The sequence below is a fragment of the Fundulus heteroclitus genome, chromosome 5 (genome assembly GCF_011125445.2).
Source record: "Fundulus heteroclitus isolate FHET01 chromosome 5, MU-UCD_Fhet_4.1, whole genome shotgun sequence".
NCBI lineage: Eukaryota > Metazoa > Chordata > Actinopteri > Cyprinodontiformes > Fundulidae > Fundulus > Fundulus heteroclitus.
In genome coordinates, this window is record NC_046365.1 from 8,377,907 (window position 1) to 8,399,858 (window position 21,952).

The following is a 21,952-nucleotide window of genomic DNA, read 5'->3' on the forward strand; positions in this document are numbered from 1 at the left end:
AATTTATACATTTTAACACATTTTAATAGATTGCCTGAATCCACCTAAATAATAATAAATAATAAAAAAAGGAGACCAACTAATTTCAGGGAGAGAGAGTGGTGAAATACTTAGTCAGAATTATGACAGAAAAGTTACTGGTACATAAAACCTATGGTTTCTCTGCAGCTAAGAAAAAGGTATCCATATATTAGTGGGGTGTATGCCTGTATGCATAATTTTAACCCTCTGTGGATTAAAGAACGTTTACAGTTAATGTAAATCTGTGTATCTGGGCTTTTAAAATGTATTTAAGTAATTTGTTATACAAACAATTAAAAAAAAACACAAATACTTAACCTAATTCCCATAGTAATATATTGTTTGATGAGTAGGTGCATCCCTCCATTTGAAAAACTATATATGAGGGCGTGCTCTGATGGCGCAAGGTTAGTGCTATGGAGGCCTTAGTCCTCGATGTGGCTGACCTGGGTCCTTCACCGCATTTCTTTCCCCCTCTCTCAAATCCCCTTTTCTGTTAGGCTACTTTGTGAAAAATGAGCTACTACTCCCATGAAAAACCCAGGAAAAATATATTTAAAAGACAAATATTAAAGATGAAATGGTAAATGCATATTTAAAAACATTTTTCCTTTGGTAAAATACATGTATCTATTTTTCCTTTTCGTGTCTGCAACACAATCTGCATGTTTACACAGTAAAACTTTTTGTAGTTTCTAATATTGGCATAAAACATTTCTGATCTAACCACAACTGTAACTATGTCACTAGTATAAGGGCAGTGTCTAATGTTTTGCTCCAAAATACTCCATACTTTCGCTACTGGAGACTGTATTGTGGATAGGCCATCCCAGCACCTGAACAAATTTATCCAGCAGCCATACCTTAGGTAAATGTAAATTCTTGTTGAAAGCGTATGGATTTCTATGGAAAAGATGTTTTTTGGAGGCACTATATGTTGCTCTAAAGCCTCTGTTGTACTTTTTTTGCATTAATGCTGCTATTATGTGAGTGCAAATGAGATTTGCCAGGGGCACTAGTACAAACTTATACAATTACAGGGCCTGGTTTTGAGACTAACAAAAGTAGTCACCCCTTGTTGTCTTTGGTCTGAAGCACAGAGCAACCTTTCGCCATCCAAACGAAACACTAATGTACGTTTTGCAGAACAGTCCATCCTAATAGATCTTTTTTTGAAACATTTATATGATTTTTACACATTTTTGTTGAGTAATTGAAAATTCATGTCCGTCTCTGCTACTCGGTGGTTCATCCTTTTAGAGTTTTTGCTTTTGTGTCCAATTCTAATTCTAATCACTTGTACAATATGAACACAGACATTACACTGCATTACATTCTGGGATCACTAGCTTTCAAAGGCTCCTTTTCCAAATGCTGATGACAAGCTCTCCACATATACTTGGAAATGAGCAACACTAAAGGGGACATGCCATGCATTTCAGTTCTCCCTTTTCACATTGAAATCATTCAGTTGTGGTCTATATAAAGTGTTACTGCAATGCATTGGTCTGAATTCCTCATCAATTTACCACCACCACCCCCACAATACATTAATAAAGTCTGTGACGTATATAGGTGCAAAACCATTCAGGGATTTATAGACTAACAGAAGTATTTTAAAGTCTATTCACTGAGATACAGGGAGCCAGTTTAAGGACTTTAGAACTGGGGTTATGTGCTCTACTTTCTTAGTCTTAGTGAGGACGCAGCAGCGTTCTGGATCAGCTGCAGCTGTCTGATCCACTTTTTAGGCAGACCTGTGAAAACACCGTTGTAGTAATCAATTTGACTAAAAATAAATGCATGGATGAGTTTTTCCAGATCCTGCTGAGACATTAGTCCTTTAATCCTAGAAATGTTCTTCAGGTCATAGAAGCCAACTTTGTAATTGTCTTTAGATGCCTTGAACGTTTAGCTCTGAGGATTCCCAGATTGCAGGCCTGATTGATGGTTCCTAGCTGAAGCAGCTGAAGCTGTGCTAACTCTTGATCGTTCCTCCATTGGTCCAGGAATGATTACTTCAGCGCGAGGAGCGTTGCGTGATGCAGCTTGGAGGAGGGGCGCAGCCGGGTACCGTAACATGAGTAAAGCTAATAACAGCTAGACAAACACGGAACGTTTTATGCTGCTGCCAAACATCGAGCATTTCAAGTAAACTAACGATGCTTAGCCTGGCTGGGGGGGGCAGTAATGCATGGCGGCCCCACAGGCTTAGAATATGGTGGGGGAAACCCGGGTGTACAGACTGGCCAACTAATCTTTAGGATTTTATCAGTAAAGAAGTTAGCAAATTCATTGCTGGCCCTGTTGGAGTAGAGTTCAGATGCCACAGTCACAGGAGGGTTTGTTAACCTGTCGACTGTGGCAAATAAGGCACAAGCATTATTAATGTTTTTGCTGACGATCTCTGAGAAGAAAGATTCCCCTTAATTTTTCAGTTGCAACTTATATCTGTAAAGTCTCTTTTTATAGATGTCATAGTAAACCTGGAGTCTATTCTTTCTCCACATGCGTTCAGCTTTTTGACACTCCTTTTTTTTCCTTCTAATTGGTGAAGCACTTCTCCATGGACATTTTCCCAGAATCAACCTTAACTATCCTCTCCACTGTCGCTACATGCATACTCGCTATAAGGGATTGCTGCAAAGTCAGCAACACAATGCAAGTGACTGTAAACTGTGGCTGCATACTCTTTCAGGATGAGTGAATGGCGATACTCAAAATCTAGTTTCGCTGTGTTTGATGTTTTTATGTTTCCATGATATAAAGCACTTTGAACCAACTTGTTACTGAAATATGCTATTCAAATAAGCTTGACTTGACTTGAATTGCAGGGTTTACTTAGATAGAAAGCTTGTTAACTGTCTGGATGATTTGATTGTATTGACATGGTAAAATGCGAGATGACATGTTGTGAATTGGTGCTTTATAATACAATTGAACCAAATTATTTCTAAAGGGGTAAATATTATATTTGATACAATTTCTAAATAACATAAACCAGCCGTTAGCCGTTAAATGCTAAAAGATTGAAAGATAATTATTAAATATTCATGTGGTGATTTAGGGCCTAAGGACAAAGACGGGTTTGAAAACCTAACATATAGCGATGAAGGGTTAAAGGAGCAGTCGGTGTAAGGGATTTGATAAAAAAATATTTATTTCAGTCATTACAGACTCAGACTTGGCACATAATTGGGTGCTTCAGACTTGGACTCGGACTTGGGAAAAAATGACCTGTGATCGTCTCTGGATCAGTCACAAACAAAAACACACATTGTAGTATTCTTTACATTTTCTGGTAGCTGTGACAAATTGTGACAAACATGTTTTAGCTGCATATATTTCCATACAGTTTCTTTTTTATTATCCTGACTACTTCAAAATAGGAATTAGCTTTACCTTATTTAGACCAAGCAGACACATTTCCAGTAGGTGTTTGAGTGCAGTATCTTTAAAAAAGCTAACTTTAGAACAATGTCGCCTCAAAGACTACATTTTAGTGTAATGCCCTGCTTTGTAATTCTTATTGATCTTTGTTCCTCTGTTTTCTTCACATGCGTTTTACCAGGAAGCAGTCCTCTGGACAGCCCCCGCAACTTCTCACCAAGCGGACCTGCCCACTTCTCTTTTGCCTCATCTCGAAGGTTGGCTTTCCCTTTTAACACACCGTCTGTAAATAAACATGGACTGTACAGGAACACAAGAAGGCAGTTCAGTTAAATTTTACCTTGAATTGCTTTCACACACACACAACGTCTATCACAGATGTATACTACATAAAAAGAAACCTGTCTTTGTCCTGGCCTGCTCCCGCTACGCCTGTGTGACAAAGACTTGACAGCAGGCTGACACGGTTTGAATCAGGCGAAATGCCAGGATGGTGCCCCTCATTACTCACTCAGAGGAGGCGTCAGACTCGGGGATGATTGGAAAAAATCCCCGAAGGAGAGGAACGAAAGAATCCAACATGTAATTGGATTGGAAAGAAGTGAAGGTGGCAGATTTGCTCTTGTTTAACTGCCAGTTGCATTCTGCCATGAAAATAAAATAGAAACATAAGGTGACAGAGAATTACAGTCCTCACCCTCTGGGTGTCTAACAAACAAACTCTTTTCTCACTTTAGATTTGTGTTTCTTTTGGCAGGGCTGACGGTCGTAGATGGTCTTTGGCATCTCTGCCTTCCTCAGGATATGGCACCAATACACCCAGTTCAACGGTAGGTTCAACGGTAAATACATGCAGTTTTATTTCAAATGTAAGAAAGACAATTTTGTTTTGTTCTAACACACAATACTTAGCAAAAAACATACTCTTGTCAGAAAATACAAATAATACCAATAATAATAATATTTTTTATTTTTACACAAGAACACTTTACAGAACAAACAGAACAATAAGAACAAAACAGCAAACAAACTTCCTACCTCTTCCCTGTAACAAAAGTTATAGAGAAGAGGTAGGTAATCACAGAGAGTATGCACTTTTGAACAGATGGTTTTGAGTTTTTCGTAGAGGGTGTCGGTGTTGCGGATGTTTGGAGGGAGAGAATTCCAGAATTTGGGAGCAGAGTGGGAGACAGCTCTGATCCCCATGGTGCTGAGGCGGGGAGGGGAGGATCTGAGGGTGTGGGAAGGAGTAGCGATGTGAAAAAGATCAGAAAGGTAGGGGAAGTGAGGTGTGGATGGCCTTGAATGCGTGCAGAAGGATTTTGAATTGTATTCTGAATCCAAGCGGAAGCCAGTGGAGTTGCAGTAGGACTGGAGCGAAATGATGAACTGAAGGGGTTCTGGAAATAATGCAAGCAGTTGAATTCTGAACCACTTGAAATTTATAGAGGGATTTTTGACGAAGGCCAAAGAGAAGAGAGTTAAAGTAATCAATGCGGGAGGCGAGAAGGCTGCGGACAAGAATTGATGCACAGTGAAGGGAAATGGTGAGACGATTAATGTTGCATAGATGGAAATAGGCAAAACGAGGGATGTTATTGATGTGAGACCTAAAGAATAGAGGAAAACAGAAACGGGGCAAAGAATGCTGCTGCCTTATTCTGCTTCATTCTTTAGATTTTTTTTCATCTCCCCCCTCTTGATATGCTTTTATATCATTAACATCCAGGATTTGGCAGGTGTGTAGCTATATGTATTCAAGAGTTTTACCTAAATGTTGCTTCTAGGAAGGCAAACATACAACTAGCTGATCAGAGGCGACTGTGCAGGATGTTGAATTCATGAGAATGAGATTATAACTAAGTATGCAAGTACGTTATTGTGTGCTTCGCAAGTACACATTTGGCAAGTATATGAAAGTACATTCTTGCCGAGAACACATAGACGCAGTACAGTGGTCCTGCAATTGGAACAGACCATACTTGGTGATGTCACTGCTTGGCTAAGATCTTTACCAGAGTTTCATTAAATGTTCCTGTTTTACTGGGGAATGTGAACATGTTCACACATATATTGGATAATAAAATAAGAAAAAAATCTTAAATTGACAAATATCAAATATACATAATTAGGAAGAACTGTCAGTACTAAGTTGAAACATTTAAAAATAATGAGCTGAAGTTTTTATGTTTATCATAAAAAAGCTTCACTGAGCAAATAATGATGGTTCATCACCTTATATTACTTTTAGGGCTGGGCAAGGATTAAAATATTTAATCGCGATTAATCGCACTGATTAATCGCGATTAATCGCGATTAATCGCATTGTATTTACAAACTCCAAGAATGAATTCAAAAGTAGTTTAAAGAGCACTTTTATTTTAATGTTCTGCTGCCATATGAACAAAAGTGTTGTAACATTTGTAGCACTTATCAGTAACACATATTTAGTGTAAAGCTCAACTTAAACATGTAAAACAAAAAATAGCAATAATAATAAATTAAAGCTTATTGCCACTGACAGGGAATTCTCTTTATGGGGAAAAAATCTACCAAAAACAGGCAATTTCTGAGGTAACAGCAGGGAGCAGCATTACCATTTTATGTTCAATACCAAAGTTTAACTTGGCAGTGGTTCCAACTAACTTGTTTCTGTCATATTCCATGCTGGAAGAACTTTAAACTGAAATGCTTGCTAACTCGATATGCTTGCGTTTATTTGACGTTGACACGCGTTTTTTTGTTGTTGCTTTCTCGCGCGCATATAGTGAATGGCAGGGGGAAAACAGGCAAAAACACATGGATACTTTGAAACGAGAAGCGACTTCACCAGCGGCGTCGATGCAGACCCCCCCCCCGCTCCGCTCCGCACAAAACTTGTTCCGGCCGCCAACTCACCGCCTCGCCTCGCCTAAGCTCGCTCGCGGTACCTGCGGGAAACACCGCCTTCCGCATGTCAGCTGTGTTTTTTTCCGGCCAGCACCTTTCTTCCTCTTTGAATCTGAGGCTGGGCTGACAGCGAGGTTATTGGCGCATTATCGCCACCTACTGTTCTGATTCAAACCCCTACACCGCAGCAACAGACCTTCACAAAATAAAAGCATGTGACCAACATGCGCTAACGCGCGTTAAAGAAAATATCGCCGTTAATAGTCTAATGAGTTAACGCGAAATTAACGCGTTAACTTGCCCAGCCCTAATTACTTTATCATACTTCTGTTACCAGTGAAGCACAACCGTCCACTAAAATATTATAACATTTGCTCTCTTCAAAAAACTATTTGCCTATAAATCATGCTTGCCTCAACTGAGTAATATTAATAGATTATGACCATCTTTAGAGGTCTTACCTGCTCTTCTGCTCCTAGAGGATAGCGTGTAAAATGTCTCCCAAATCCACTCTGGTCTTATGTTTTTTTCTACGGAGGCCTTCCTCTTCTTCCCATAAACTTATGGAGCGGTTTGCTTCTTGTGTCTTACAAGTTTACTCTCAGCCATGTTCAAAGTATAAAGGGAGTGCAGCGGAGCTACAATGAACAGCTAACACCAAAGCTAACTGGATACATTAACACTAGAAGCTAGGGTTGTCAAAACTATCGACACTCAAATTCTGTATCCGGATACAACACTTATTTGGCATGGTATCGATACTAAAGCACCCGTCGCGAGTGTGCGCGACCTGCACTGTGGGCGCGTGTACTAGACAGAGCAGCTGGCCGGCCAGGCAGACAGAGAGCCGTCACCATGACCCACCTTGTTGTTTTTGGACCCACCCACATATATTTGTGACCACTATGATCACCACAACTGCAGGGCGGCCAGATCAGCCACTGCCAGTAGGGCTGGCTAATATATATATATATATTTTATCGATTAATTCACATTTACAATTTTTTTAAGATTTGATGTTTGGAAAATCTGGATTTTATTATCCCAATGCACTCATTGGGCTTCCATGAAGATAAGAGAATGCAATTCAGAATATATGTTTAGGAAAATATAATGTCAAAATATTCTATGGTATATGTGTTTTTTACCATAATACGAGGCACTTTAATTTACTCATTTATCTATTTTTTTTTAAGATAGTTTGAAGTTACACAAGTGAAGTGAAGCCTGTTCTTAGTTCATTATTTAATACCCCTAACAGCAAACATTTTGTTATTTTTTTCATTGTTTATAATTGATAGCTTGATTATCGAGTCATAAGCAAGTATTAATATAGTTGAAAAATGTAAAAGAAGATGAGGAAACAGAGTAAATGACGGCAAGACGCGAGGGGGAAAGGATCACTGGGAGATGTTGGGGAACTGCATCCAAACTTGGAACTGTGGTCTCTCCTCCTGCAGCGCTGTCTGCATAAAAGAATAAAAAAAAATGAAAAATTGAGTAGAATGGAAATAACCTTTTATTGTCCCCCAGTGGGGAATTTCATGTGTCCCAGCAGAAAAGGGTAAAAAAAATATAAAAACATAAAATAACAATAGTGTACAAAAGGGACAAATTTGCAACATAAGAAAAACATACTGTGAAAGTAGTTGGTTGTTGAAAATAGCATCATCAAAAAATGAATGACCAGTGCAACTGAGTCTGGTGATTTTGAGAAATGTGCAAAACGTATATGTATACTTATGCATAAGAAGCACCAATAGACTATTTACTAGGAATGAAAAAGAAAGCAGCAGACATGTAAACACTTATTGAGTTTGCTGGGAGCAGTGATGGTTATAAAGTCTAACAGCTTCTGGGAGGAAAATAGTTAAGAGTTCACATTCCCCTTAATTAGATTCACATAAAAAGGCAATCTAGGCGAAATGTTTACTTTCTATGTTCAAGGAAAAATGAAAGTGCTCTGTTCAGTCATAAGTTGGTGCTATATTGACCATTTTTTTTCTTACTATGAATCGACATGACAAAAAGTTGCTTGGAAGCTGAGTAAAATTAATTAGTAATGTGTAGTTTCTCACCTGAAAAGATCTCTAAACTACACTTTGTGACAAATACATTTTCTTATAAAAACATTGAATTTTTGCATTTAATTTTTTTACTTTTCCTGGTGGTGGTGGTGGTGGTGGTGCAATGCATTGTGGGATACCTTGCTGGTCCAAGACAGCAGAAGAACACATTGATGCATCCTCAATAAAATAGGTGGAGCAACAACACTTCCAGGCCTTTTGAGCGTACTTGACTTGATGCGTACATGGGATTGGAGTAGTACTTGGGCTACTGTTGATGATGTTTCACACGTACGCGAGTACATAAGTACAGATGAGTAAGCATGTTGCAAAACCACCAGCATTTCTAGGAAAACTAACCATCTCATTTTTTGCTTTTACAAATAAAGGATGAACAAATAAACACTCTCTTAATAAAATTCTAATGTGTCAAATATTAGTTAGCAGCTAACGGTGAGAGAGTAACTCTATTCTCTTCTTAGAAATCAGTCATGTTTTGCCACTCTGCTGCGCAGACTACATTTAAGTATTTTTGTTGGGTCGACCTGCTACAACAAACAACGTCACAGTTTTAAACCGTGTATTGGTTTTGCAGATAATATGAACTTTATGGATTGCTGAAATTGAATTCTTACGGGAAAAACCTTTCATTTCAGATGTTTTTATTTAAATTGTAATTAGAGATAGACATTTTTTTTATTAAACATTAAAATGGCTTGCTATACTTGATAGCTGCTCATACGGGACAGCTTTTTGTGATAACGCGCCCAAAAAACAACAACATTCTGATTCGTCATTATGCACAAATTACTGCTATAATTTCTAATGGACTTGCAGGCCTTTAATTAAAAAAAAAAAAACGAGATATCGTTGTAGGTAAGTCTAGGATGTTGTTGTTTTTTTTATCTGAGACTCAGGCTCTCTTGTGTCTCCATTATATAGAAGGTGGAGCCCAGGTAACTGTCCAACAACACGCAGTAGAAAGCAAAAGCAGCCGTAACCTCCCTTGAGTCTGTTGTCTTATTGTTGCAGCAGCAACTTCCCTTTATCCCTTCTCAAATGAAGGATGCTCCTCACGAAGTCTGTCCTTTTTAACAGAAAACCTGTCTATCAAACAGCAGCAGTTGATTTCTCTTCCCCCAGCACAGTGTGAAAATGAAAACTCACCGGGATCACATGCTTTCATCCCAATTTATACTCGAGATGCTCAGGAAGAAAGCTGACATGAAAGTGAGAGTTTTGGGTTTCCTCCGCACTGATCTTTCTCCAAAAATTCACATCTTAGAGGTTTCCTCATTTCAGAGTGAACTGTTAAGCATCATTATCATGCATATGAATTCTATTCAAAGACTTGATTTGCATATCTTTTAAATCATTAAACCAGCATCATTGCGTGAGAAACCATGTCCTGAAGATACATATGCCAGTATTTTTTGTGTTTTGCTTTGAAATGATTACACGCCGCAGATGCAGCCAAATGTCACGGCTACACAAACATGCTCACCCGTGCGTTCTTTGAGTTTATATTCTCTCTTGTGAGTCTCGGGTAAGTAGTTTTTTTTTTTTTTTTTTTCAAAGCTTCTGAGTTGTAAGAACATGCAACTCATGTAAAGCAGAGCTAAAAATACCTAATCAGTTGCTAAGATATGACCGACCTGGCTTAGCTGCAACTCATAACTTAGCAGTTGAGCAAGAAAGAAAGAAAAAAAACGCATAAAAAGTGCAGCAGGGATAATAGAAAGGAAATGTAACCAATCTTTACCGGTGCCTCAGATTTGCGAGCTGTTTCTCTTTTCATGGCTGAATCTTCAGAGAGGCGGTGAAAGATGATAAAAAGGGGCCAGCTGAGACAAATGAAAGAGTGAGGTAAAGATGAAACATGATTTGAAGCAAACACAGAGACTAAAACAGGGTTCACTTTAGTCTGAAAGCAAGATGTTTGGAGCATGAGAGCTTTTTCAGAGAGAGATGAACACTGCCAAAGCCCATTTGGTAAATTGACCATTTGGGAAATGGACCTTGATGCGCATGAAGCTCAGGTGGATGTGTCAACTCACAATCCGCTTGCACTGCATTTATTTATATCCTGAAGAATATCCTCTCCCCTGCATCCTTTCTGCTTATCCCTCGTAATTACTGTGCTGCAGAGACAATGTAGCTCACTCTACTGACTCTTTTTACTGGTAGAAAAAGCTGAAGAAATCTGCTTTGTCTCCTTTACCTCAAACACGACCCCCACAGCCCTTCCACAGCATCACATTCTCAGAGGACCGCTATGGCTGCAATATTTGGTACTATGCACGTAGGTTTATAAAGCTTTGATTGATCAGTGAACAGTAAGGAGTTTTCCTCTTGGGATCTTTGGAGTCAGGCACAGACAGATCCATTGATCTCCATCGGCTGTGAGCTGGAGTCCATGTGGGTAAAGTACATTCTAGTACAGCTTGCAGACGTTTGCTTTGTACAGTGCCTTGCAAAAGCATCCGTACTGGTTGAGCTTTTTCGTGCTTTCTCACGTCACAACAACAAATTGAGTGTGACACACAAACCAGAAAAGTACATGGTTATAGAGTCCAAGGTCAAAGACTTGCAACACCACCCCAGTTGTAAGTCTTTCACAGCCTCCAACAGGTTTTCCTTGAAGTTAGCCCTGTATTTTGCTCTGTTCATTTCACCGTCAACTCTGACCAGCTTCCCTGTGTCTGCTGAAGAAAAGCACCCAAACAGCATGATGCTGCCACCGCCATATTTCAAAGTGGGGATGGTGTGTTTAGGTGAAGAAGCCCCACATAGCTTATTGCTGTTAGTCTGAAGAGATAACAAACTGTTGGTTTTATCTAACCAAAGCACCTTCTTCCTTTCAAGTACAAATGGAAGTTCTTATGGCTTTCTTACATTCAACAAAGGCTTTCTTCTTGTAAGTCTTCCATAAAGGTTAGAAAGTTGAGTTCCTGATTAAGAACTCTTCTGACAATAAATTTGCCCACCTGAGCAGTAGATCTTGCACCTCCTCCAGAGTTTGCCATGGGCTGTTTTTCTGATTAATCCTCTCATTGTTTGCCCCATCAGTTTAGATGGCTGTTATGTCTTGGTAGCGCTGCAGTTGTCCCATACTGGTTCTGTTTTAACGGGGCTCCATTAGATGTCCAAAGCGTAGTGTATTGTTTATTTACCTTAATTCTGCTGTAAACCTCTTTACAACTTTCTCTCTGACTTGTCTGCTGTGTTTCTCTGTCTTCCCAATGCTGTTTCTTTACTTCGTATACAGATTTTAATTTTAAAGAATAGCAAAAATCAAGTATTTTTTTTCTTGTACTTTAAATGATTGCATTGCAATTTATTGGATTAGCACATACATCCCAATAAAATGCATTCAAGTTTGTGGCTGTAGCTTAACAAAAAGTGGAAAAGTTCCAATTGATTGTTAACACCTTTGCAATGCACTGACTTATTTCAGGGAAGCAGAGGGCACTGTCCTGTTTGGCTGCGGCAGCTGTCATCTTTCAGTCCTGTTGAAATGGAAATTGTTTTGTTGTAAACCAGTGGTTAGCTGGGTACAGCAACAAAGCAGGATCTGTATTAATTCTAAGACCAAAGCTTTTCCAGCAGAAAGTAGCATCATGACATCATGATCAGCCCTTTGAATGTTGGGTGTCATCCTGAATCTGTTTGCAACCAAAATCAATAAAACCTCATCGAAAGACTACAAAGTCTTGAAATTGACTGTTAGGTGGTCTAACTGTGCCCCCTTATAGAAAGCAGTTGTAGATGCAAGTGAATAGAAATGCTCCCAGAAACTCTTTGGAATGTGAGACGAATGCTAATCACATTTATTTTATAATGATTAATGTATTAAATGACATTTCCATTAAATGTCCAAGCTCCTCCTAATTGATTAATTTATCTCAACTTTTCCCTTCAGCTTGCACGTGGCTTAAGACCTTAATTGAGCCTCCATTGGACTTTTATATCAGGAATGATTGTGGGACCAAAGCCAGCCTTGAAGTCCCTCTGGGAGATGTGTTCATTAAGCCTCACATTGATCCAGGCCGTTTTTTGCACTTCTGTGCTGAAGAAAGGTCTTTTGTTTGAGCCCAAAGAGCATTACCTCCAGCACCCTGTGGCATCAGACACTTAAAGCAGCAAGTCAACTTGTACTTTAATTTAGCTTTCTAAGCCCTGAAGTCTTTCTGATGTTTTGCTGGACCACTACATGTGGCTGTCCTCCTACACAAACCCCTTCTGAATACTCTAATTTCTCCACCTCTCTAATTTGCTTTTTTCCTTTTGCTTCTTTTACATAGTCACTTCTTTTAATCAGTTTTCTACCCACACACACCATACTGTGCCTTGTTCTTGTTTCTTTATCTCTCCTATTTATGATGTATTCTTTGTTATCACTAGTTGTCTATTTTTAAACATTTTTCCTTCAAAACCTTTTAAAAAACAAAGAAAGAGCAGGCCACTCTCAACCCCTCTTGTTCTTTCTTCCTTTCTGACTCCCCCTCCAGTCATCCAGTTCTTCTCAGGAGCGTCTGCACCAGCTGCCCTTTCAGCCAACCATGGACGAGTTGCACTTCCTCTCCAAGCACTTTGGCAGCACAGAGAGCATCACAGACGACGACGGGGGCCGACGTTCGCCGCATGTGCGCCCTCGCTCCAGAAGCCTCAGGTGAGAGGGCGGCAGGTCAAAGGAAAGATGTCGGGACTACAGTGGGCTCCAGTTTTTGATTTATCCTCCAGAGCGGCGGATTTCAACCCTGTTCCTCAGATCCGACTGTCCTACATGTTGCAGATCTGTCTCTGCTTCAAGATTGCATTACTTTCTCAGCAGCCATCCAGCACTGCATCATCCATGTATTTAAGTCAGGTGTATGAAGGCAGGGGACCCCAAAAATATGCAGAACATTGGGTCCTGAGGACCAGGATGGAAAAGCGCTGCTCTAGAGTGCCAGATGTATTCCGTCCAGACTCTTAAAAACATCTTAGTTAGTATGCATGACCAACATGTGTCCTGATGAAAGGTAGAGGGCCTGAATTAATTAGTTTTGGGCACACAGAAAAAGTGCTACTCACTTGCCTGAACTACTTGGAAGAAGATAGAAAAGCATTTTCAGGTCCTCCGCTTGCTCTGATGCTAATTTAAAGATCTCATGAGAAATGGTGAAGGTAGATCTGATGTCTGAAGACCAATTTTTGCTTTAAATAAATAAAGTGAGCATACGATACTCTTTTCAAACGGTCTAACATCAGGGAGGTCAAAATCCAAATTTTATGACACAAGAAGCTTATTTCATAAAGGCACGGTTATTCTTAGAGCAATATTTGTGTTTGTGCGGTTCTTAAAGCATTCAGTTATAGATATATTTTGTCACATTTATTGTCCACAAAAAAATACAACAAAATATTGTGATAAAATTGTAAGTTATCGTATAATCCATTGCTACCTGCAGCCCTTGAAAAGGGAGATGTTTCAGGGATATGCTCAGAAGCAAAACAGTGGGATCTGCATTTGCAAATTCCCTGAAAAAAAGTAAATATTTTCTCAGCCAACATATATTTCATCAACAGTCCTTGAGATTTGACTTCAGATTCCTGTTCAGCTCTGACCTGCTTTTTGTACCTAAAAAAGTCAGGTATGAAACAACCTAAAGTTTAAAGCAGTGAAGGCACCCGACGATGTCTGTTGTAGCAGCCTGAATGAACAGCAGACATGTCTATGTAGACAATAGTTTCCTTTCATTGTCTTACCCCGAACTTCATTTGCATGTGTCTTACTGATACTTAAATTACCCAGATATGAGCGTTCTTCCTTCAGCATCAACTTCCACACTAAAGAGTGTGGTGGTGAGCACAGCCTGTTGACACAAGGTGCGATGCATTCACTGACAAGAGGGAGATCGGACTTTAAGTTTCCAACTGCCCACTCGGTTGGATGGTGTTTATAGAAACCTAATAATATAAAACTCCAAAGTTTTTTCCTTCTTCTCACAACTGTGTGATGATTCTGCATAAAATCTGTTTCTGGTGGTTAATGGGGATCTCCCTGGAAACATTACAGAAGCGGAGTGCACTGAATTACTGATGAGTTTATTAACATAATGGACCAAAACAACTCTCTTGAAATGAGTTAGAGAAATGTTCCCCTTAAGTATTAGAGAATAGCTTTTTTTAACTGCTTCATTTTTGCCTGATGCTCTCAGTCAGGGCTGGACCATTTTATGAAGGGTGTGTGTGTATGTATATATAGGTATTACTCTCCTGCTATCGATGTTTGTTTCTCCTCAGCCCGGGGCGCTCCCCATCCTGCTATGACAATGAAATAGTGATGATGAACCATGTCTACAAGGAACGCTTCCCCAAGGTCAGGCTCACACAAACAAACAAACAAGCAAACACATTATTGTAAACCATAACCCGAAGACCCACACACACATCAGACACTATGCGCGATGGTCAAGACTTATCAACGCAGAAAACACGGCTTCTTTTACACCAACCATACCTTTCAACAACACCACTACTGATTATGTTAGAGCCACAACGGCTGAACTTAAAACAGAACAGACAAACAATCTAAAAACTTTTTTTTTTATTGTTTTGGCAAACAGTCACATTAATTCTGGAGCAAGTCCAGTGGTTACTTTTTTTAATTCTTAGAAGTATAATAATTGTTAAAATGCACAAGAAGACAGAAAGACACATGGCTCAGTGTAAACGTCCGGTTCAGTTGTAATCAATCCCAAGTAATATAGGATTATTTAATGTGTTTACGTTGTAAGCTTAATTTTAGTTCTTTGAAGTAAGCTAACTTGCTATTTTTTTCCATCACTGAGCTCAAGTTAGGATTAGCTGAATACCGTCTCATAGGTAGCTCTGAAATATTTCCAATGTTGTTATACAGAGCTGCTCCTGTTTATGATGCCCACGTCAGTCATTCATAACATTCAGCCACAAGCTGCCATTGCACTGAGTTCCCTGGCATCATTATGAAACAGCAGAGAGGGCACAAGTGATTATTTTATATAGCTCACACTGAAGCGGTTGCATTTGTTACAGAGCTGATCAGAAAATAAAAAGTTAAATCCTGCCTTCAGCAGCTGAGGCCAAAAAAGGGCAAAAATATAGTGTCAACTTTTTACAATAACATCACATTTATGGGTTTCTGGAGTAAAAGCAAGGCTCTTTAGAAATATATCTTACAAAACCTTTAGGCCAGATTATTGTTAAATTTTATTTGGCACTTTTGCCAACTTGTGTTATGTTCAACTGACAGTTATTGATTAGATCGTGAAGTATACTCAGTCACAGACTGTTTAGCCAAATTTAAATACTGTGTGTTTTGTATAAAAGATTAACAAAATGTTCAGTGCCTTGCAAATGTATTCCAACCCTCTTTTTTAACCTATTTTGTTACATTCCACATTGTAAATTATGTTTTTAAATTTTACTTTATGTGATGAACCTGCACAAAATAGTCTAAGTTGGTCAAATAATGTAAAAAAAGAAAATTAAATTTTTCATGTACGTATGTATCCACCTCCTTTCCTATTAAGCCCCTTAAAAGTGGTGGTGCAATCAATTACATTCGAAAGTTACACCATTTGTGAAATTAAGTCCACCTTTGTGCAATTTAAACATTCATTGGCCACTTTAGTAGGCTCACCTACTCAATTATTTTACACAAATAATGGCTCAATCAAATAAACCAATCCTGAGGCAGCCACCTGTTGCATTTAGACATTGCGAAAACAGCCTTGCAAAGTTTTTTATTTCCTGAATAGTTTCTGTCACACCTTTCTTATCCTCTTATTGTATATATTTTTGATTGAATTATTAGACATTGTTGATCCTGTATTTTAAATTAATTCTCAACTAAAGCCGGTTTTCCGTTATTCGTCCTACTTTAAGATAAAACGTGTTGCAGACGGTAACCTCCAACTCAACAGCAGGACACTGTAACTCAAAAAATGGAAACAGATCCTTGGTTTTGCTTTGAAGAATAAATTCTTTTCAGCACTTAGCTTAGCTTCAATTAGCTACACTAGAGTTAAATCAATTTAAAATCTGTTTGTTTTTGTATTCATAGTAATAACATACCTTTTAGAAGAGAGTAGGACAGGCTGCAAATCAGGAGAATAATGGAGCAAAGTAATTTTTTTGATGCAGCTGAATTCTGATGAGGTAAAATATCGCAATGCATGTTTACATCGTAAAGTAACGATCCTCCACATATCTTTATTTTACTGTTTGGCAACCCAGGTATTCTGGTCACACTTTCCGTTTTAGATGTTTCCCAGCTCCAGCAGATATAAAGCAAAGGGATGAATTACCCCGAAAGCTTCTTAATAAACTGTTCTGTTGTGGAGAATATTGCAGTTAATTACGTAAGTAAAGTGCATTGAAGCAGAAAGACCTATAAAACTTGCTCATCATTAAACATCGCTTGCAATGGTTATTACTCACCTTAAGTCTGACCTTAGTTCAGGCTAGGGTGCTCAGACAGGGTTATAAACACAGGGCCATTCTAACCTTTTAGAATTATTTTTTGTCAGGTTAATCTCACATTAGTACCCTCCTAAAGCTCAGTCAAATGCGTACATTCTCATACATTCACTCTTCATCTATAGAGGACCCATGTGCTTACTTACATTTAGCTGACATCCACTGAGGAGCAGAGCAAACTCCAAGAACAAAGAACAGTACTGATGTTTTATGAGGACTTTGTGAAAAGGGGATCCCTAGGTGTTCAGTCAATCAAACTCTTCTTGTTACAGTTCAAAAGCTTTTCGCAGCTAAGGGAGCAGACGAGCACTAGACAGGTGTCCTGGTTTTTATGTTTCCATCTGAGACTTGGATCTGATTTCAGTTCCTTCTACTAATGTAGGAGTAGCTAAACTGGAGGAACAGGCAACATTAGTATAAGTTATAATAAGGCAGTCATTATTAGAAGTACATCCTCTTTTCTTCTTGGGTTTTATGCAAGACACCTCATGAAACTTAGCTGGTCTAAGTCTAAATTCAAGTGTAAAAAGCACAAACTGGATTAGACAGTCATATTTATTGAATAAAAATGAAGCCAACTATTCTGTGCATTAACAGTAAATACATCTCATTATAAAATTGCTTGTAAATCCATCTTTTTCAGCAAAAATGTGAAAAAAGTAATTTCCTGGATGACTTTACCCCGTATTTGTATCTCATATTGTTGTTGATAAATGTCTGTAATTCATTTAGGTTTCTGGGAATTTGTCCCATTTACAGCAGAAGGTCTTAAGGTCCAGCATTTTAGCTTAGTTGACTTTGGAGCTCTGGACCTTTGCAACAACCTCATTGTTTTTTTGTCTTCTTGTTTTAAGCTCCTATATAGTAATTCTGTTGCTACTATGTTTGGGATCATTGGTCTATGCATTAATGTTCTCTTTTATTCCTTATTTTATTCCCTTTTGATGTATTTTATGTGCAGCCATTCTAAGGCAAGCATGCCTTCTCAGTCTTTATCCACTTTTGCTTTCATAACATTTACAATCTAACCTGCAGACTAAGGCCTGTTATATAATAGATGGGAGCTCTGTGTTTTTTGCATTTTCTCCTGACATTGTCACCTTGGGGGGAATTTGCTGGGGCAAACACAAGTGGGATGATTGACAAACTGTCTTTTTGACAGTTTCTCCATTGGATTCCGGTCTACACTTTGGAACTTCTAACACAATTACGTTTTGACCGAAACAAGGGTTGGCCAGATCCAGCCCTCAAGGGTTGATGATTTCATAATCATATGCTACTTTATGTTGGCCTATCGGGTGAAATCCCCCAAAATACAGCGTGGTTGTAACATGAAAAAAATGTTAAAATGTAAGAAAATAACAAAAAGTTCGAGGGGAGTAATTTATTTTGTCACATACTGTAAAATATAATTGAAAATGCTTTAATATAAGAACCATTATGAAGTGCACGGTAAAGGTTCTACAGAGTTGTTTTGTAGCATAACCATCACCTGTGTCTCCGATAAGGCCACAGCACAGATGGAGGAGAGACTCACGGAGTTCATACACCATTACTCTCCAGAGAACGTTCTTCCCCTGGCCGACGGGGTCCTCAGTTTCATCCACCACCAGGTCGCTGAGATGTCCAGAGACTGCCTGACCAAATCACATGAGGGGCTGATCACAAGCGTTTACTTCCGAGAGCTACAGGAGAAACTGGAGAAGCTGTTGTACAATGTGAGCCACACATGAATCATGAAAGATGGGGAGAATTGTGACGTGATCATTGCGGGCTTCACAACTCACCTAACAACACTGTCTTTCTTTGCCAGGCGTATGAACGATCAGAGAGTTCGGAGCTCACCTTCGTCACTGAACTTGTCAAAAAGCTCTTCATCATCATATCTCGTCCTGCCAGGCTGCTGGAGTGTTTGGCAAGTTCCTTCCAAGCATTTATGCATTCACTTTATCAGCTTGGTTCGTTGGTAATAAGGTCCAGTGTCATAGATTTACATGGGCTGGTTAGTCTTGGGAGGAAAAGAGAAAAATCAGTAGTGATAATCATTTTGTATTTCTAACGATCCCATCTTGAATTTTTTTTAATTGTTAAAGTTTAGAAATATGGGACAATGGATCACAACTTAGGTTACCTCTTTGTTAACATTACAGGGTTGTTTGGCCAACTCTGTCTGATGAAGGCTGAAAAAGTTCTTGCCTCATAGCACAGTGTAGGCAGTCAGACCTAAACATCCACAACTCACCCAATCTGTCTGGTGATCAATTTAGCTATAGCCTCATGTAACTTTTAGCTTAGGGATGCCTGTATAAAAACAGGTAAATGAGTTTGGGTAACCCATTTAATATTTATTTTTTTTAGCTCTTTTAATTGTTCTGTGAACAAGACAAAGGCAGCGTAAGGGTCTGATCCGGCAAAGTTTTTTTTTTTTTTTAAAGTTACCAGGGTAAACTTTAAGATTTTAGGCTCTGTCTCATGCATTTCACTTGTTAAGGAGAAGCACTGACATGTGACAAAACAAAAAGGAACCTTTAACAGTCACCTGCCAACTTCCCAGTGCATCTCTATCCCCCACTGAAAGCTCACCCTGTATACTGGTTTCCTATTAGCTAAATATAATTATACCTATTATTAAATATAAATAATAATAGGTTATTTCCAGTGTAAAGGCTTTAGACAGAACATCTGATTATCTTTAGTAATTCTTCAGTTATGATACGCATTCAGCGCGTGTCCTTGCATTGGGAAATATGCTTTCAGCATTTACTTGGCCTTTTTCATTAAATAGCAGTATTATTACTGCATGGTATGTTGATAAAGTATAAATGCATTGTGTTATGCAGTAGAGGTCAGGGTCTTGTTAAAACTATGCCATTCGGTGTATCAGATATGCTCTGCTGCAGCAGCATATATACTTAATGCTCCGGGATATTTTTTCACTTATCTGAAAACTGTGAAGGTATATGGAAATTGGAATATTCTTTCCTCCTGGACCTGCCTGTTCTCTCAGCCTCAAATCCAATCTATTAGACGGAGCCGTGTCCTTGGCATGCTGATACATATTTCTCCCGAATTTATCTAGGAATAATAGTAGTTTTGTGCACATGTAACGCCTAATCACACCTGCAAATCTGCTTGCTGACTGATGACCTCCACTGTTCATTGGCAAGGGGGTCCCTGCTCCTAAACCCTGCGGCTCATCTTTCCGTTGTCAGGGCAACCGTCAGAGGAGGTCGACAGGGTCAGTCAGGATGTGGCGGGGACTTCAGATCCTTATGGCTCTAAGGTTATGAAGGAGAATACTAACAGAGATAAAATGTTGTCCATGGTGGTGGAGTTCATTTGGCATTCAGGTCAGTCATGATGTCTGATTTGTTGAAAATGTCACACAGTCAGTAGGCTGCTAGCTGCCAGAATATTATCCCTGAGCGGAGGAAGCGATCAGAGAGCCAGGTTAATTCCTCCTCTTCCCTTTTTCTCTGATGGAGAGGAGCTGAGATGAGAAAGCCTGCATGGAAATCATCCAACCTGCCCTTAGCTTTCTAATCAAAATGTTATTCCAGCAAAAGGAACGAAACTGAATCCCGCAAAGAGGCGTTGCAGGTGAAAAAGGGAGGCTTTTAGAAGAAAAAAGAAGCAATTTGAAGGAGTGTTATTGCTGTCTTTTGTCTGATAGTGGATCTGTTATGCTGCTATGAATTATGTTAATTATTTTATTATTGATTCGACAAATTTGTATATGAGCAAACTGTCACTTATACAATATAACATTTTTCCGTCCTTTTCCCTATGTTCTTTTTTTTCCTTGTATCACTCTAACACAAGGAGATACACAAAGAAGGAGTTCCTTCCTTCCTTCCTTCCTTCCTTCCTTCCTTCCTTCCTTCCTTCCTTCCTTCCTTCCTTCCTTCCTTCCTTCCTTCCTTCCTTCCTTCCTTCCTTCCTTCCTTCCTTCCTTCCTTCCTTTCCAGTTTCTGGAATTTCCAGAGTATTTGAAAGGAGCATTGCACAACTTTAAATATGATTTATTTTATTTCCCATACATGCCCTTACAATTGCTGACATGTAAAACGGGTTTTCCTCTATTTGCTGCAGTTGCCACTCGCTCCATTTGTCAGTTCATGAAAAAATGATCAGGCCAAATCCTCTGGGTGTACGCATGTGTGTCATGCGCTCCCGTTCAGCTGGCTACTTTCTTGAGTCTTCTCCGCCATTGACGCATTAGTGAGAGCACGGACTAACTTCAATATCTATAGCTTTCTTACCTCAGAAGACATTAGGCATCTAAACAAAAGAATTCTGCAGTCGCAGCAGCAAATTCCTTTCCTCTTCTCCCATGCTCGTGCACAACACTGGTGTAATTTCAACTTGTCGCCAGAGGGGGCAAACTTCTGCAAAAATGCTGGAACTTACGCTATGCTCCTTTATCCCCACTATAGAAATGTATTTTATGAATTTATGGCGAACTGTCTTATGTTATATTATTAAATTAATGTAAACAACAATGAACTCCATAAAGTAAGGTCTGTAAAACTTGCAATTTTAAATCCTAAATGTTTAGGAATGCTGATTAATTCTTAGGATTGGTTCTTCAAACCAGTGTCCAACAACATTATGTCCTTCTGCCAAGTGTAGATTGCATCTGTGATTGCTTCTGTGATTGCCTTCTTATCTTTGCTTTTTCTTCGACATCTGACCATCTAATGACAGGAGTTCAATCCAGAAGAGTTTTACCACCTACTGGAGGCTGCAGAGGATCATGCCAAAGAGGGACAACTAATGAAAGCAGACATCCCCAGATATATAATCAGTCAGTTGGGGCTGACCCGGGATCCACTGGAAGGTAAAAGAAATAATAAACAATTTTGGTCCTATTCCACAAACTTCTGCCTGAAGCAAGGCTTCAATATTTTCACCATCTTTCCTGTAGTTAAAGATCAATAACTTTATGTCTGATGCCACATTGGAGCCTTGAGATTAACAAATAATTCATCATAAGCATTTACAGGCAGGATAAAGACAGAAGACAGGGCTGGAGACAGAGAGCAAATAAGTGAGGCAAGCTGGGGCCATGCACGGAGAAG

The 21,952-nt window shown here is 39.1% G+C and overlaps 1 protein-coding gene across 6 annotated transcripts in view; it reads left to right on the forward strand.

Annotated features, from left to right (window-relative positions):
• Positions 1-21,952, forward strand: part of LOC105916145 (microtubule-associated serine/threonine-protein kinase 1) — a 116,540-nt gene that overhangs the window by 59,432 nt on the left and 35,156 nt on the right. For 4 of the 6 annotated variants that reach the window (XM_036136816.1, XM_036136814.1, XM_036136815.1 and 1 more), the window contains 7 exons: positions 3,593-3,668; positions 4,169-4,253; positions 12,878-13,038; positions 14,655-14,730; positions 18,380-18,589; positions 18,685-18,786; positions 21,579-21,711. In XM_036136816.1, coding sequence (XP_035992709.1) covers positions 3,593-3,668; positions 4,169-4,253; positions 12,878-13,038; positions 14,655-14,730; positions 18,380-18,589; positions 18,685-18,786; positions 21,579-21,711 — 843 coding nt within the window. The remainder of the gene's footprint in view (positions 1-3,592; positions 3,669-4,168; positions 4,254-12,877; positions 13,039-14,654; positions 14,731-18,379; positions 18,590-18,684; positions 18,787-21,578; positions 21,712-21,952) is intronic. The other 2 variants (XM_021309496.2, XM_036136817.1) reach the window with 1 other exon arrangement.